At 34.0% G+C, this 19,206-nt stretch overlaps 1 protein-coding gene across 4 annotated transcripts in view; it reads right to left on the bottom strand.

Moving 5' to 3' along the window:
- Positions 1 to 13,787: 13,787 nt before the first annotated feature.
- The window catches only part of DPH6 (diphthamine biosynthesis 6), a 237,242-nt gene continuing 231,823 nt past the window's right edge, over positions 13,788 to 19,206 (bottom strand). For 3 of the 4 annotated variants that reach the window (XM_078335976.1, XM_078335977.1, XM_002753567.7), the window contains 2 exons: positions 16,355 to 16,442; positions 13,788 to 15,057 (listed from right to left, as the gene is read on the bottom strand). In XM_078335976.1, the coding sequence (XP_078192102.1) occupies positions 15,004 to 15,057; positions 16,355 to 16,442 (142 nt within the window). In that variant the 3' untranslated portion in view covers positions 13,788 to 15,003. The remainder of the gene's footprint in view (positions 15,058 to 16,354; positions 16,443 to 19,206) is intronic. The other variant, XR_008474329.2, reaches the window with a different exon arrangement.

The raw sequence follows: 19,206 nt of genomic DNA, 5'->3' as shown, positions 1-19,206 counted from the left end.
TCGAATAATTACTTATTTTTCTCTGGGTAGATACCCAGTAGTGGGATAGCTGGATCAAATGACAGTCCTACTTTTGGTTCTTTAAGGAATCTCCACACTATTTTCCACTGTGGGAGCACTAGTTTACATCCCCACCAGCAGTGTAAAAGTGTTTCCTGTTCACCTCATCCACACCAGCATCTTCTATTTATTTTTTTAAATTATGGCCATTCTTGCAGGAGTGAGGTGGTATTGCTTTGTGGTTTTGATTAGCAATTCCTTGATCATTAGTGTTTTGAGCATTTTTCCATATTTTTGTTGGCCATTTGTATATCTTATTTTGAGAACTGTCTATTCATGTACTTAGCCCACTTACTGATGAAATTGTTTTTTTTTTCTTACTGATTTGAGTTTGTTGTAAATTCTGGATATTAGTCCTTTGTCAAATGTATAGATTGTAAAGATTTTCTCCCACTCTGGGGGTTGTCTGTTTACTCTGCTGACTGTTCCTTTTGCCATGCAAAAGCTTTTTAGTTTAATTAGGTCCCAGCCATTTATGTTAGTTCTTATGGCATTTGCATTTGGTTCCTTTTTCCTTGCCTAAGCCAATGTCTAGAAGAGGTTTTCCAATGTTATCTTCTATAATTTTTATAGTTTCAGGTCTTAGGTTTCAGTCCTTAATCTATCTCGAGTGGATTTTTGTATAAGGTGAGAGATAAGAATCCAGTTTCATTCTCCTACATGTGGCTAGCCAATTATTCCAGCACCATTTGTTGAACAGGTTGTCCTTTCCCCACTTTATGTTCTTGTGTGCTTTGTCAAAGATCAGTTGGTTGTAACTATTTGGGTTTATTTCTGGGTTCTCTATTCTGTTTTACTGGTCTATGTGTCTATTTTTATACCAGTATCATGCTGTTTTGGTGATTATGGCCTTATATTATAGTTTGAAATCAGGTAGTGTGATGTCTCTAGATTTGTTCTTTTTGCTTAACCTTGCTTTGACTATGTGGGCTCTTTATAGGTTCCACATAAATTTTAGAATTCTCTTTCCTAATTCTGTGAAGAATGATGGTGGTATTTTGAGGATGACTGTATTGAATTTTTAGGTTGCTTTTGGCAGTATGGTCATTTTCACAATATTGATTCTACCACCCATGAGCATGGGACTTGTTTCCAGGTGTTCATGTTGTCTGTGATTTCTTTCAGCGGTGTTTGGTAATTTATCTTGTAGAGGTCTTTCGACTCCTTGGTTAGGTATATTCTTAAGTTTTTTTTTTTTGTGTGGGGGAGGGCAGCTATTGTAAAAGGGGATTGAGGTGTTGATTTGATTTTCCACTTGGTTGTTGTTGGTGTAAAGAAGAGCTCCTAATTTGTATATATTACTCTTGTATCCAGAAACTTTGCTGAATTATTTTATCAGTTCTAGGAGCTTTCTAAAAAAGTCCTTAAGGTTTTCAATGTAAACAATGATATCATTAGCAAACAGTGACTGAATTCCCCTTTACTGATTTAGATGCTCTTTATTTCTTTTCTTGTCTAATTGCTCTGCCTAGGACTTCCAATACTATGTTGAAGAGGAGTGGTGAGAGTAGGCATCCTTGTCATGTTCTGGTTCTCAGAGGGAATGCTTTCAATTTTCCTGATTCAATATTATGTTTGCTGTGGGTTTGTCATAGATGGCTTTTATTACATTAACATATACCCCTTGTATGCCTATTTTGCTGAGAGTTTTAATCATATAGTAATGCCAGATTTTGTTGAAGGCTTTTTCTGCATCTACTGAAATGATCATGTGACTTTTGTTTTTAATTCTATTTATCTGATGTATCACAGTTATTGACTTGTGTATGTTAAACCTTCCCAGTGTTCCTGATATAAAACTCAGTTGATCATGGTGGATTATCTTTTTGACATGTTGTTGGATTCAGCTATTTCTTTAAATAACCTCTCTTACCCCTATTATCCTTCTTGTACTTTCATACTGCATAGATTGGTCTGCTTGATCATGTCTTGTAAGTGTCCTAGGTTTTCTTCACTTTTGTCCCCCTGCCACACGTATTTTATTATTCTGATTCAAAAAATTCAAATGACCTGACTTAAAGTTTCCCAATTCCTTCTTCTGTTTGATCAAGTCTGCTGTTGAAACTCTCCAGTGAATTTTTTGGTTCAGTTATTATATTCTTTGGTTCTAGATTTTCTGTTTTTCATAGATTCTATCTCTTTATTGATTTTTTTCATTTTGTTAATGCATCATTTTCCAGATTTCATTTAGTTGTTTATGTTGCCCTATAGCACACTGAGCTTTATAATGACTACTTTGAATTCTTTGTCAAGTAATTCATATGACGAGATTTTCATTTCTTTAGGGCCTATTTCTGAGGATCTATCTTGAACCTCTGATTGGTAAAATTTCCTTTTTCTTCATGTGACTTATTTTTTATATTTTTTTCTCATTTGAAAAAGCAACTATCTCTTCCAGTCATCATAAAGTGGCATCACACAGGAAAAGACCTTCATCAGTCAACACAGTTAGAAACTTTGGGTCCTCTTAACCTTTTCTGGGGATCCCTCTTCCCTAGGTTTATGCATGTAATTTTGCAAAAAGAGAGGTTTGCCAGTTTCCTTCTCAGAAGCTTGTGATCTCTTGCTCTGTAGAGTGTCTGTCTGCAGTGCTACAGGTTCTCTGGCACCATTAAAAGGCACTGAGCTTTCTTTACTGTTCTCTGTGGCCATCAGGATTCCAAAATATGCCAGTTCTGTCAATCCAAATTAGGAGAGACAGTAACCAGACATTTGGGTAGCCCTCTGAAAATCTGGAATACTAGACACACTTCTCTTTCCCTCCTGTGGGAGAAAGCATCAATTGGTCTCTTTCCCCCAAATGTGAAAAGCTCTGCTGGCCTCAATCTTTATTGCCAGTTTTCTGGCATTGTAATAAACTTCAAAACTCTCTTTTGCTCTTTGTAACTTGTAGGCATCCAAATATGCCAGGATCCTGTCTGCAACCCAAGTCTGATGAGACAGAAACCAGTCCCTTTAGTCACTGCCTCAAAGAGTTGGAATGTACCTTTAACATTCCACTCTTCTGCTTTCCTCCCAAGGGAGAAGACATAATCTTTCTGATCATACTCAGTTGTGTTGTACTGGGTGAGAGAGCATCACAGGTGACACCAAATGGCTTTTCTTACCCATTTCAATGTGGTTGTCTTTGACTCTGAGTGTGCCTAAGGTAGAGTGACTTAATTGGTTTCTAGAGTTCTCATAAAGGCTCTTTGGAGGATATATTATTGTCCTCATGGGGAAATGGGGTTGGTGACTTCCCACTCTACTATCTTACTAGTGTATTTCTTTCTAGCCATCTCTTTTATTTCTCGGTTTTAGCATAATCTTATTGTAAGATAACATTCCCTGTATAATTTCCTTCCTTTGACATTTGTAGACTTGTATCATGGCCCTTGGTATAACTAACTTTTGTATAATTTCTAGTTTGCTTGAAAAAAATATGTGTACACAGTTGTTGGATACTGTGTTTCTATGTTTATAGGGTCAAGTTTGCTAATTGTGTTACTTTAATTTTCTATATCCTTGATGATTTTGCCTGTTTTTAAATATCAATACTTGAGAGAATTTAATGACTACAAATTTGTCATAAAAAAATCCCTGTCAATCTTTGTTATATATTTTAAGATGGTGCACACACACACACACACACACACAAATTAAGAACTGTTACATCTTCCTAAAGAACTATGCCTTTTAACATATTGCCACGTGCTTTACAATGCTTTTCATTCATTTTGTTTTCTATTAAGACATCTATGTAAACTCTCTTTTGCCTAGATTTTGCATGTCACATGTTTCCCCTACTTTCATTCTTTCTGTGCCCTTATTTTTAGTTGTGTCTCTTTCAAACAGTATAGATTTTGGATTTGCCTTCTATTCAACCTAATATTTTTTGTCTTTAATTGAAAGTGATGCATTTATATCTAATGTAATTATTTATATATTTGCACTTAAATATATAATCTTACACCATCATTTGCTTCTGCTAGTTTTCCTATCCTTATTTTACTTTATTGTTTTGCCTTTTGATTGCCTTTTAAAAATTATTTTTCATTATTTGATTTTTCCCTTCTTCATTAGATTACATCATACTCATTTATATTACTTTAGTGATTATTCTAGAATTTATGTATTATCTTCATTTATGAAGTTTATTATTAATGCCACTTGCCTTTTTTAATATACAATGCAGAGATTAACCATTTAACTCCACTTCCCTAACACTCTTAGTTATGTGCCCTGCTTTTTATTTAATTCTATGTATATTTTAAACTCCAAGAAACATTGTTATTGTTACAAAAAGTTAACATCTGCTTATATTTTCTTGTGTTTACTCCTTTGGTTTCTCACTGATTTTTCCTGCCTGTCTGATATTCTATCCAGTATCATTTCCTTCGCCTTAACATCCTTTACTATCCTTTGGTGTGGTATTCTCTGGTAAAAAATTTTCTTAGTGTTTGTTTGAACAATTTTTAGCTTCATGTTTTTTCCCCAACATTTTTGAAGAAAAATTTAAATATACAAAAAAGCTTAAAGGATTTTCCAATGACCACCTATATATCCACCACCTAAACCCCACAATTAGCATTTGGTTGTATTTATCAAATATCTATCATTCACCCTCAATCCATCTTATATTTTTGATGCATTTCTCAGTAAGTTGCAGATATTACTATTTAGACTATGTCATGCATGTTATTAACTAGAGTTAAGTGTATATATAGCTTGAGAAAAAATTTACATACAGCAAAATGGATAAACCATAAGTGAACTATTAAATAAAATTTGATAGATTATTGTCATGCTAAAGAATTCCTACACTTTTATTCTTGAAGGATATTATTGCTGGGTACAATTCAAGGATGGAAATTATTTTCCTTTAGCACTATCAAAATATGATTCAACTGACTACTGGCTTCAATATTTCATTGAAAAGTTGGGTTTCATTCTAATTGTTGCTTCTTTGAAAGTAGTCTGTTTTTTAACCCACTTTGGCTGTTATCAAATTTTTTTCTTTGTCTTTTGTTTCCAGCAGTTTTATCATCAAGTCCCTAAGTATCTATTTTTATTTTGTTTGGGGTTCATAAGACTTCTTGATTCCATACTTTGGTGTGTTTTGTTAATTTTGGAAGGCTCTTAGCTATTATGTTTTTAAACACTGCACCTTTCCCATTCCCCCTCTAGTCTTTCTGACACTCTTCATTACATATTTTTGACCTTCTCACTATTTCCATGCCTCTTATTCTTTTATGTGTATTTTCTATCTTTATGTGTTTTTATTATTATAAAATATATAACTGTCCCATGAAATTATTTCAACCAAAAATGAAGTGTTATCATTCTGAACATTTTCTTCTGACCTCTTTTACAGGTCAGTGAATTGCTCTTTGGCTATATCTACAGGCTCCTGGAAAGAACTTAACCCCTTTTCTACCCCACCTCCAATACAATTCACAAGTAACATCTGCCAACGTGATTAAAAGGACTGGTAATATTACCCTCAACCTGGGCTTAAGTCTGTCATTATAAGTATTTCAGGATTCCTAGATTATGCTTATTCCATAAAACCCAATCACCAAATCTATGGGCAGTCAGGCAACTTTCTTACCAAGGTCTCTAATATATTTTATTTACTTGTCTATCTGTCTCACTCCATAGAATACAAGCTCCATGAAAGCAATATTTTTTAGCTGTTCAGTTTGCTAATGTATGCCCAATTTCTAAACAGTGCCATGTATATAAGAATAAGCATTCAATAAATATGTTCTGAATGAATAAATAGTATGTGGATTCTTTTTTATTAGAAACACGACACTGGAACTTTATGAAAACAACAATCAGAAATTTTATTTCTTAAAACAACAGCAGCAGCAACAACAAAAAACTGCATTGGTTAGCATAACAACTTGGTAAATGTAAAAGCTATAAAAGAGTCAATTGGAGTTTGGAAGCATTATTGATAACTTTTATTATCCTCTTCCATAAATTTAGGCTTCAAAAACACTTTTTCATTGCTCAGTTTGATTCCCAAAACAAATGATACCATCACAGTATGGTGTTGATATTACTGACGTCCATTTACTAGAAACAGAAGTGAGTGAAGCAGTCCTCTAAATGTGAATCAAACTGATCCTTAATTTATCAATCAGCTCCAATGACAATGTATAGCAACAGTGACCCAGTAGTACCTAAAGCCTTAGCCTATTCAAGCCTTAAGTTGTACCATTTAGTTTTACAGCATTAGGTTTTAGACTGGTAAATACCTTGTTCCATCTTGCCAAATCACTTTTCTGCTCCTTAGCCTAAGGACAAATGTGGGAGACAGGGTAGAAAAGTTGTGCTGAACCAAATGCTGGCAAATAAAAGCCATCCTTCATCTTCTTACTTTCTTTGTCCTATATGTAAGGAAGAATTTTGTAGGTTGTACAGAGGCAGTTGCAGCATACCGCCATGGATGGGATCCCTTGAGTTTATACATGTTGCTATGAGTGAGGACAGCAAATTCCCATGCACAACATACTCAAGAGGCCTACCATTCCAACACTTTTAGCCATCTTATTTGTGTGTGTGTGTTTACAATTTTCTAAAGGAGTCGTTTTTTTCAACTTTACTATAGGATCGACTAGATTTCAATCCCATTGTGAGTAATATTTTCACCTGAAGTCAACAGAAAGTTTTAAGGGGCCCTACTGTCTCTTTCTACAAAGACTAGTAAAATGTTAAAGAATAACATTTAAGTCTTTATTTAGCACTGGAATTCACTATACTGCTCTCTCTTAATTTTATTAATCAGATATTTAAAAAATTTAAAAATATATGCTCATACTAAGAAGTCATAGATTACAGATATATAAAGAATTAAGGTTCTCTGTTTACCCGCTTCCTGTTCCCTAATCCAAGACTATCAGTCTGGTGATTGTATCCTCATCTCTTCCTATCCTCATTCATACATAAATAAATATACAACTTCTCTGCTTTTACCATCATTTTGAGAAAAACAGGATTATAACTCACATATCACTGTTTACCATGAATCAACAACATATTATGGTCATAATGTCAGCTCAGATTAGCAAAACTAATGTTATCTGTCACTGAAATCATAACACTAGAAATAATGATTACAGTAATTTCATTTTAGTGTTAAGACTAGAATTACGCTGTTATTTACCTATATTTATAGTAACTCCCATGTACACCTAGTAATTTTTTAAACAGAGTAGGTATTCAAGACATAAGCTGAAGAGAAAAGTAAAAGCACAGAGATGGTTAAATGTTACAAGTTTTTCAAGACATATATATCAAATACAGCAAAATGAAATGAAAGAGCTAAGAATAAGCTATAAGACTGATGTTTTTAAAAGTTACAACTTTTAAAAGTGTGCATTATTATTATTATATAAAATATATAATTGTCCCATGAAAGTATTTCAACAAAAAACAAAGTTAAGTGCTGATTATAGGGAACAATAGTACTTGAAAAATTATTTCAACAAAAGCACAGTTAACTACTAAGTGAAAGTGGGAATATTAATAAAATTGAAGTGAAACTTTTGTGAACTTTGTCTCTATAAATACAATGGCTTTGTCAAGAATTACTTTAAAATACTATTTTTCACAAAGCTGTTTGAAAATCTAAAACAACTACATAAGGAAGAGAATTCTCAGTAGTTCCAAGTAAAAGTCTGATTTTTCTGTTAAAGGTTATACATATTAATATGATCTTCTGATTGATTTATGTAAAGCTTTGGATTTTTCATTTTCTCAAGCCTGTCACTGTAGTGATGTATGGTACATTTTACTATCAAGTTTGCCATAAGCAATAAAGTCAGAGCCCCAAAGAAATTTTAATGTATTTCTCCATTTTTATCCCACAGCTTTCTATTTTTTGGTTATTTTGTTTAGAATCCCATGGTTAGTTGATATCATTTTTATACTCATATAAATAATTTAAAATTTTAACTTAAAGGTAAAATTAAAGTAAATTATTTAATAGAATAGTTGAAGGGTCATCATATGTAAAGTGAGAATCTAAATGATAAATCAAAATTTACACTAACAATATTTTTTAATGTTTAATTTTACATTCTAGTTTCCTTAAATCATCTCTCTAAAAAGATAAATAAAAAAATTATTAAATGGCATATAACTTGAATGCAGACACACCTGTAAGATTCTGTATGAATTTTAAAAAAAGTATACAAATAACAACCAATTAAATCAAGAAGTTCTTATTGCAGAATAGCTGTTACAGAAGTTATGAAGACAAAAATGAAATGGTAGACAAGACATATGTAACCTAATAGAAATAAGTCCTTAAACAACTATAACTAACACAAAGCAGAATAAATAAGATTATTTGTAATAAGAAAGGAAGAGAAACAAAGTGACATGGCAGTTCATCTCTTGTGCTGAAAGGCATAAGACTCATTGAGTTCAATCTGGCATAGTGGGTAGTATTAAGAAGTTAAGGAGAGAAGAAGAAAGGAAAGCTGGTAAGATAGAATAAGGCAAGGAAGAAGAGAAGCAGAAGACATAATCAGGGAGTGGTCATTGGTTCAGTATGAACAGAGCAAAGTGGACATGTAGGGGAATCCTGAAAGCAAGACTGAAAAAGGATGTTACAGAAATATATCAGACAGCCTTTTATTCATAGCTAATCATCTTATTCAATTAGAAAATAATGAAACACTATTGTGGAATTTTGTGCAGAAAAACACACACTAGAAAGATAATCTATATAGCAGTTAAATTGAATATAGAGAATATGAAAGCAAGAATTTGAATTAGTTGTATCTTGTCCAAGAGTTAAGCAAGATACAACTTTAATGAGAGATAAGCATGGGGATGGGAAGATGTAAGATATATATAGGAACTAGAATATAAAAGATTAGCTAATCAGTTGAATATTCATAGTAAATGAGACAATGGCTTAAGAGATGATTCCAATAGTCTGTGCTTGAGTTACTGTGAGGAGAACAGTAAAATAACAAAAACGTAATAAAGACACTTTGAGGGGAAAATGAGTTCAAATTTTGTACATAACAAGAATGACATGTATTGGTAGCCATGAGCAGCAGCCAGTCAGAAATAAGAACCTAGAGTTAAGGAGAAAGTAAATATTCATAGAAAGACTAGAAACAAAGTGATCTGAGAATCATATGCATAAAGAGGTGAAATTAAACTTGAGGAAAATATATACTTCCAGAAGAAGAAAGTATTGAAAAAGAAAAGCATAAACCCATAAAAAGAACTTGCACGATATGTCCATGTTGAAGGTAAAAAGAAGAGAAGCGACCGAAGAAGACGGAAGAAATCTCAAGAGAGGTAGAAGTCATACTAGTACAGAGGCATATGACCATTATAGGGGAAATTTTCAAAGACGTGGTGGCCAATATTATCCAAGAAAGGGATGAAGGATTATGAAGACTGAAAAAAGGCCCAAAGCAGTTCATCAAATTAATTAAGGTTAAGCTAAATTGCAAATGTCTTACAGAGCAAACAAAAACCGATGAAATTTAGGAAATGGATTGATTTTCAGAGTGGTATTTAGGGTATTGCATTCTAGGTATTACCAGTATTTGTGGTAAAATGTTAACTTGTTAAGATGTGTCTGAAATACAATGTGATTTTGATAAAATATTTAAAAGAGCACCTGTCATTTTTGTTTTCCAGCACTTATTCATCTTTTTTTTGGTAATTATACTTTGTTTTCTGTCTAAAGAATTCCTTCTCTACCATGTGGGTTAGTTTAGAAGTAAAGCTGGTGACTTGTGAAAGTTTAGCCCTGGACCCTGTGACTGAGAGAGAGTCATATCAACTAACTGAATTCACACCAAAATACTACCTTAAAGCCTGCTATTAAAAAAAAAAAAAAGAAAAGAAAAATCCTAAATAGTCCTAATTGGGCCAACATGTAACATATTAAGCTATCAAAATGAAGAGAAAAAATTCCAACGAATGAATTCAAAGAACCAACTAAACAAAGAGATATTTGATGTTCATGGATAAAAAGACTAAGTATTGTCATAATGCCAATCCTTTCCAAACTGATCGTCAATCCCAGTCAAAATCCTAGCGAGTTTTTTGGATATGGAAAAACTGATTGTAAAGTTTTTATGGAGAGACAAAAACCCTAGAAAAGTCAATAACATATTGAAGACGAACAAAATTGAAAGACTAAGACTATATGACCTGAAAATGTACTGCAAAGCTATAGTAATCACGACTGTGGTACTGGCAAAAGAGACACATCCATCAATGGAACAGACTAGGAACCAAAAAAAAGAACACACAAATATGCAAATAAATGAGGCAATACAATGAAGAATATGGAGAAAAGATAGTTTTTTCAAGAAATGGCACTGAAACAACTGAATTATCTACATTTGAAAAAACTGAATCTATATATAGACATTAAATCCTTTACTAAAATTGATTCAGAATGTATCAGAAACATAAACATAAAGCACAAACCTATATAACTTTGACAAGATAACTTAGAAAAAAATCTAGATGAAATTGGATTTTGCAATGATTTCATAAATATAACAATAAAAGCACAATGATAGAAAAAAAAGAATTGATAAGCTGGAGTTCCTTAAAATAAAAAACTTGGGCTTTGTAAAAAACTGCTAAGAGAATGAAAAGACAAAACACAGAATGGTAGAACACATTTTCAGATACATATTTGATAAAGAACTGTTATCCAAAATATATAAAGAACTCTTAAAACTCAATAATAAGAAAAGAAACCCCAATTAAAAATAGGTTGATGGATGCAGCAAACTACCATGCCATGTGTATAACTATGTAACAAACTTGCATATTATGCATATGTACCCCAGAACTTTTAAGTATAATAAAAAAATAGGCAAAAGGTTTGAAGAGACACCTCACCAAAGAAAGTATACAGATGGCTAACGAACATAAAAAGATGGTCAACATCATGTATCTTTAGGGAGTTCCAAACTAAAATAACAATGAGAGAACACTTCAGACCTACTAGAATGGCAAAAGACCAAAATACCTACAATGCTCAATGCTGGTCAGAAGGTGGAACAACAGAAACTCTCATTCATTGTTGGTGGGAATACAAAATAGTACAATTACTTTGGAAAACAGTTTGGCAGTTTTTCTTACAGAGATAAACATACTCTTAGCATATGACCTAGTAATTGTTCTCCCTGGTATTTACAAACATGAAAACTTATCACCTTGATATTTACACATACGAAAACTTAAAAACTGAGAATGATCTAAGATGGCCGATTGCTAACATCTCGGGATTGCGGCTCTCAGTGAAAACGCAGAGAACTAGAAAATGCCACACTTTCACTCAAATTCTGGTCCCTCACGGAGCAGAAGATCTCCAGGGGAGGAGTCACACGGGTCGCGAGCATGACTCTTGTGGACGGCGCAGCGGTTTTGCCGGCACCTCGGCACGGCAGCTCTCGGAGCAGAGTAAACATGGCTGGCTCCCCTTCTGACCGAGATTTGGGGAACCCACATGGGTCCCCAGCACTACTCCTGAGGACGGCGCAGCGGTTGTGATGTCACCTCGGTGAGGCAGCTGTCGGCGCAGAGTAAACGAGACTGGTTCCCCTTCTGACCGAGGTTTGGAGCCCTGGGAAGGCAGAGTCGCCTATTACGAACACAAGAAAAAAGCCAGACAGGAGAATCCTGGGCAGAAAAGCACCATCAGTTTTAACACCGCCGTTCTGGCCCTGGGAACTAACAACTTGGACGTCCGCTCAAGAGACCTAATCTGAAAGTTGGTAATTTCAAAGATGACAGAAGGATAAATTTACAATGATGGGAAGAAACCAGCATAAAAAGGCTGAGAATACTCAAAATCAGAACACCTCTCCCTCCAAAGAAGATCACAGTTCCACACCAACAATGGAACATGGCTTGATGGAGAATGAGCGCATCCAAATAACAGAATCGCACTTCAGGGAATGGATAATAAGAAACTTCTGTGAGTTAAAAGAACATGTTTTAGCCCAATGTGAAGAAACTAAGAACTTTGAAAAAAGGTTTGATGAAATCGTATTGAGAATAGACAATTTAGAGAGGAATATAAGTGAATTAATGGAACTGAAGAATACAATACAGGAACTCCGAGAAGTATGCACAGGTTTAAACACTCGAATTGTTCAAGAGGAAGAAAGGATATCAGAGGTCAAAGTCCAACTTAATGAAATAAAACAAGAGGACAAGATTAGAGACAAAAGGATAAAAAGGAATGAGCAAAGTCTCCAAGAAATGTGGGACTATGTGAAAAGACCAAATTTACATTTGATAGGTGTAGCTGAATGCGACGGAGAGAATGAATCCAAGCTGGAAAATATCCTTCAGGATATTATTCAGGAAAACTTTCCTAAACAAGCAAAGCAGGTCAATATTCAACCCCAGGTAATACAGAGAACACCACAAAGATATTACTCAAGAAGAGCAACCCCAAGGCACATAATCGTTAGATTCACCAGGGTTGAAATGAAGGAGAAAATACTAAGGGCAGACAGAGAGAAAGGTCAGGTTACCCGCAATGGCAAGCCTATCAGACTTACAGCAGATCTCTCAGCAGAAACTCTGCAAGCCAGAAGACAGTGGAGGCCAATATTCAACATCCTCAAAGAACAGAACCTTCAGCCCAGGATTTCATATCCAGCCAAACTAAGCTTCACAACTGAAGGAAAAATAAAATCTTTTATGAACAAGCAAGTACTCAGAGATTTTATTACCACCAGGCCTGCTTTACAAGAGCTTCTGAAAGAGGCATTACACACAGAAAGAAACAACCAGTATTAGCCTTTCTAAAAACAGACCAAAAAGTAAAGAGCACTAACATGAAGAATTTACATCAACGAATGGATCAAACAGCCAGTTAACATCAAATGGTGGTAACCCTAAATTTAAATCGACTAAATCCCCCAATCAAAAGACACAGCCAAAACCCAACGGCATGTTACATCCAGACCTGTTTCACATGCAAGGACACACAAAGACTCAAAACAAAGGGATGGAGGAAGATTTACCAACCAAATGGAGAGCATAAATAAATAAATAAATAAATAAATAAATAAATAAATAGCAGGAGTTGCAATTCTCATAGTGGATAAAATAGATTTTAAAGCAACAAAGATATAGTGGTAAAAGGATCAATGCAACAACAAGAGCTAACGATCCTAACGCCCAGATACATAGAGACTTAGATTCAATGAGACAGAAAATTAATAAGGATATCAAAGACTCGAACTCAGATCTGGAACAAGTAAACTTAATAAATATTTATAGAGCTCTCCACTTCAAATACACAAAATATACATTCTTGTCAATACCACATCACACCTACTCAAAGGTTTAAATGAAACATTGATTGGCCATTATTAATACCCATTTTTTTCAGAATAAAGCAATATTTTCATTCACCCTCTTTCTCTTCCTCTTTCTTTCTCTCCTTTACTCATTTTTTTTCTTTCCTTCTCTCAAAAAAAAAAAAAAAAAAGAAATCAACTTGTAAACCTCTAGATTCAGGTTGGCAATGTCTCTCTCATTGCTTGATTTCCTTCCTTCCCTTCCCTTCCCTTCCCTCCCTCCCTCCCTCCCCCCTTCCTCCCTTCCTTCATCCCTTCCTTCCTCCCTCCCTTCCTTCCTGCCTTCCTCCCTTCCTCATTCCCTCCCTTCCTTCCCCCCGCAAAAAAAAACTTAAAAACTTATCTTCAGATAAAAACCTGCTCATGGATGTTTACAGTAGCTTTATTCATAACTGCCAAAACACAGAAGCAACTCAGATGTTCTTCAGTAGGTGCATGGACAAATGAAATGTGGTATAACCAGACAATAAAATTTTATTCTACACTAAAAAAAAAAAAATGAGTTACATATCCAGGACAAGATATGGAGAAACATAAATGCATATTAATACATGAAAGAAGCCAATCTGAAAAGCAATATACTATATGATTTCAACTACATTACATTTTGGTAAAAGCAAAACTATGCACATAGTAAAAAGATCAGTTGCTAAGGGTTAAAGGAGTGGGAGGGATGAGTAAGTAAAACACAGAGGATTTTAAGGCAGTGAAACTATTCTGCATAATACTGTACTTATACATTTGTAAAAACCCACATTATGTACAACACCAAGAGTGAATCTTTATCTAAACTATGGACTTTGGGTGACTACAATGTGTCAAGGTAGGTTCATCAGTTCTAACAAATGTACCACTCTATTATGGAACATTGACAGTAGAGGGGGCTGTGAATGTGTGGAGGTAGAGGGCATATGGGAAATCTCTGCATTTTCTACTCTATTTTGTTGTGAACCTAAAACTGTTCTGAAATATAATGTCTACTTTTTAGTAAAAGTTTTCTAAGGTCAACATAGGTAATACTGAAAATTAGCATTTTAAAAATCAGTTACAAAATAACTGGTAAGAGTTAATGACATTGTTCAAGAATGTTGAAACTCTTCAGCTATGAATATATTTCAAATAAAATTGATAAATCACTTTGGTGACACCCAGTAGAAAAAGCTTGACTGGCTAAATAAAGTGACCATCTTTTCATCTTCATTTTCAAATGCCTCTGCATCATGACATTAGTGGTAGAGATTGGAGAAAGAAAGAGAAAAGAAAGAAAAGAAACTAGTGCGATTAAAAAAAAGAAATGCTATGGAAATGGGGGTTACAGATGGTAGATGAAATAAAAGAAAAGTCATAGGGAAGATGTGTTAACAAAAGAGAAAGAATGAATCCCAAGAAAGTTGGCACTATTAGCCAACAAGCCATTGACATTTTCCCAATTAATAAATGGTTCCATTAACTTGTAACGAAAGTATATTTTTCTAAAAAATAAGTCACAAGAAAAAAAACCTGTCATAGTAACTAAGAAAACTCTGTGTAATTTTTTAAATATAGAAATGGTAGTTTAATGAGCAATGTTCAGAAACATTTTTCAAAAATTATATATATAATTAGATGTTCTGTAGTTATCAGGCACTGAGGACACCTAAAAAAAAATAAGAAGGACAATGCACCATATTTATTCAGTGTCAGTGAATATGACACCTTAAATAAGTAATACTGTTATCCAAAAAACTGTTATCTTCACAGCTTATTTCAGGTAACAGTATTAATTCTTTGAGGTGTCATACCAAAGACCAATAAAATACCAAAACAACAAGGTGAACAGTGAGCTATCGCATAGAATGGCAGGAGTCTCTACCCATGAATTCAGTGCTTTTGATTTTGTGTGTGTGTGTGTACATGGTAGCAAAAGTAACAGAAAACTACAAGTAAGGGGTTCAAGTGAATCTGAAAAAATGTTTGGATAGTGTAACTGAATTACTGTGAGAACCCCCAGCTTTTTGATAAAAGATCACCAATAGTCATCATCCAGCCCAATTCTAAAACATATTTTCAATCCTGCCCACTGTCATTTTTCTGGAGAACTGGCACCAATAATTATCCTCTCCTGTAGAAACCCTCTCATCTTGAGATTTTTGGCATTACCATTCTTTTCCTACTTTTGCTGAATTCTTGTTAATTCTCTTACTCTTTCATATTCCCTTTGACATAAAATATATAACTGTGGGTGTGCCTCAAGATTTGGGGAAAAGAACAATAAAGATACATAAGACTTTTTCTAATCCTTTTCTGTCACTACACTCATTTCTTCACATAATTTCAGCTATCATTTTTATGGTAATTAATATAAAGCAACATCTGAAGGATCAGACCTCTTAATCAAGGACTCTAATCCAGAACTTTATTCCACATGACAACTTTAAATTAAAATTTTACTGTATCTTGACAGTGTATTTGAAATAAAACTCTTCACTGTAATTTGGCTTCACTTTCCATCTTCTATTTGTGCTTCTGTTTCCTTGGATATTTTTGTAAAGGTTTCATTTCTCCTTTTCTCCTCTTAAGCTTTGAATAACGAAGATCCAATTCATCCTCACACCCTTCCCGTAATGCTTATGTATAGTAACTTAACTGTGATCCTGCTAGATGATTTAATAGTTGGTTTTATATTGTCCTCTCATTGTTTAATGTGTATATTATTCCCTTTTTAACAGACCTGCAAACTTTTCATGAATGTAGTATCTTCTGTATCATATAGAACTCTCAAAATTATAAATATTGGTAAAATTCTCCATTATTGACAGAAGCTGAAAAAAATCCCTAATGATAAAATCAATTTTCTTTTTCCTGTTATCTGTTGTTACAGAATTATATATGCAGAGCCAATGCATATATCTTAATTTTCCAATGAAATCACTGTGAATCTTATATTTACTTGCCTTGTCCTCCAAGTGCAATTCTAAAAAGCGTAGATAAGCCACAGGTGCAAATGCATCAGCTGAATGTATGATTACTTCTGATGAATCCCTGAAAGAAAAAAATTTTATAATACATTTATATGCTACATAAACTATGATAAATCACTCCTTCTACTGACTAAATAAGACTGACAATTCTTATTTTATATTGATTTCCATTGGTATACAACATGTAGTGACTAATACATATTTTTAATATTCCAGTATTTAATTGGTAAAAGGTTCAAGAATACTAAACTTTTAAGAAAAAACAATGAAGCTTTCTATTTTCATAAAAACATAAGAGTTCAACTTTCAGGTTCACTCAAAGCTCTCTAAACAGTGTTAAGACTTAAATTTCTGTTCAATTTCATTTCCACATATTTGCTTGGTATAGGCTAAGCATTAAACATTAGTGCTTTATCTTCATTATTCTTTTCATTTTCAAGAGGTAATTCATTCAATGTTTCACACAAAATCTCAATTATCTTTCATGAAAGCAGTACTGGTGACGGTTTTAGGCTCTAGATGAACTCTTCACACTGCAGTATCATTGCTATTAAAATTGATTGTCTGACATAGTAATTACCACATTCAGGTAAAATGGTATGAACTGCATGCTGGCACCATATGGATACATGTAAATTAACTCAACTTTTATCAAAGATACCCTGTAAAGCACATACGAATAACTAAGATTATGTGTAAAGTTCAAAAAACTAATGATTTTTATTGTTTATTAAGAGAGTAATAATGTTTTGAATTTCAAGTGAAAATTTAAAAATGGAAATTCCTCATATCTCTTTAATGCCTTGGGAGGTACTTCTATTATTTAAATAGACAGCATTTTGACTATTATAGCATAGCAAAATAAATCCTGACATTGACTTTTTGTGACTAATATAAAAATATTTTTGAATCAACTTGTATCATGCAAAGTAACTGGGTGGCAACAGAAGAAATCTCAAAATATTTGGCTCCAAATTATTAATTAATTAAGCAAAATGTTTACCTTCCACTTGAAAGATCAAAAAAATGTAAATTTAATGATTAAAAAAACCCCAATTATCATTCATAAACCTTTAGTATCAAATACGCATCTTTCTAATGCTTAAAAAAAAAAAACATTAAACAGGCTTCCACAACATTAAAAGGAAGGCAACTTATAAGAGACATAGAATGATTAAAGATTCAGAATCCTGATGGAAAGATAATTTGCCTTCACAGTCTACATCAACCAAAGATGCCTCCAGGTATGATGAGGAGTGGCAGCAGAAACAGAAAGTACAGAGGAGGCCCTTCTGCTTGCTACCACCTGTCCCTCTGGCTTGACCCCAACTTGGTTTGTTAACCCTAGTCTTAATGTTTTTCCATTTCCTCGACCATTGCCTGCTCTGGTCATATCCTGGCTCTTTAGTCAAACCTCAATTTCTATTTACAATTTTACTATTAGTATCTCTGTTCCAGACCTTAGCCTTGGAAATTGACCCTGACCCTTAACTATATCTAATTCAGGCAGTTTGGTTTTGATATTATTGACAATGGGGTGTGCCAAAAGTATAATTAATCTGAACTAATATTATCTCAGTAGAAAGGATTTTAGGCCCTCCCTTCTCATGTCAATTAATCCCACTAGAAACAGAGGGAAGACAGCAAATAGCTTAAATGATTTGAGTCAAGATTGTTATCCAGAGAGAATATATGACATTCTGAGCACTAAATAAAGACGGTGATTTTTATGAATTCTATTAAATTCATAATCTCTTATTGACTAACATCATTTCATTCACTTATACAAAGCAAGAGTCAACTGGGAGAGACTGGATTTCAAATCAACAGCCCTTAGTTTCGAGCAGAATAATACCACTCACTATTGCTCTTCTCTCTCATATACCACCACCTGACATTCAAATTTCAAGGAACTCTGGTCTCTGCTTCACAGGTTTCCCTGAACCCTAAAAGCAGAATCTGTCAGAATATTCTCTGATTAATCCAGAAAATTAAGACCATTTTGCTACAGCAAAAATGCTTCCCAGCTGGCTGTCCTCCTCTCCTTTCTCCATTAATATAAGTAATCGGTACAGCAGTTACCACCTGTCATATAGCTGTGTCTTTTCCACAGCCAAGAGCATGCTCATGTTCTCTTTAATTACTACAGTAGGCTCACCTTTACTTAACAACACCAAAAGGGCAGCTAGGTTTGGCTTGGACCTCTCTTCCTTGATATCAGACTCCTGAGGTGTGGAATCAGGCCCTACCTCCCACCTCAAAAACAAAAAAACTGGTATTCCCTCTTGAGACTCAGCCATGGTCTTGGTCCCCACCTCTCCTCTAAAAGGACAACTATGCTAGGCTGGGACTGAACCACTGTTAACCTCTCTTGCTCAAACATATGGTTTCTATGTTCACTAAAAGGTATACAGATATTCTCCATGGACTCATACTTATTCTCACAGACATCTCAAATGTTACTTCCATGAGGCCTTCCCTGACATCCTCAGATGGTGCTAGTTTTCTCCTCTATGTGCTTTGTATCACATTTATAGTCCTTTCATAACACAACCACTACATTACAATTACATGTTTGTGTGCCTTTCTTCTGAGAGAGGAAACAATTTTTTTCATCTTTGTCTGCCTGTCCCTGTTCTACCCTGCCCTGAGCTCTGTAAAAAGTACATTGCCTGGTATTTATTAGATATTTGTTGAATAAATAAATGTACAGTTAAACTTAATAAGTATCCTCACAATTACATACCAATTAGTGAAACGATTAGAAACTCAACAATGATTTTTAAATTACCTATCTATATGTAATATAGTCAGTGCCACATGAT

The sequence above is a fragment of the Callithrix jacchus genome, chromosome 8 (assembly GCF_049354715.1).
Source record: "Callithrix jacchus isolate 240 chromosome 8, calJac240_pri, whole genome shotgun sequence".
Lineage (NCBI taxonomy): Eukaryota > Metazoa > Chordata > Mammalia > Primates > Cebidae > Callithrix > Callithrix jacchus.
Note: the sequence above shows the minus strand (reverse complement) of the source record. Positions and strands in the feature narration are given on the sequence as shown.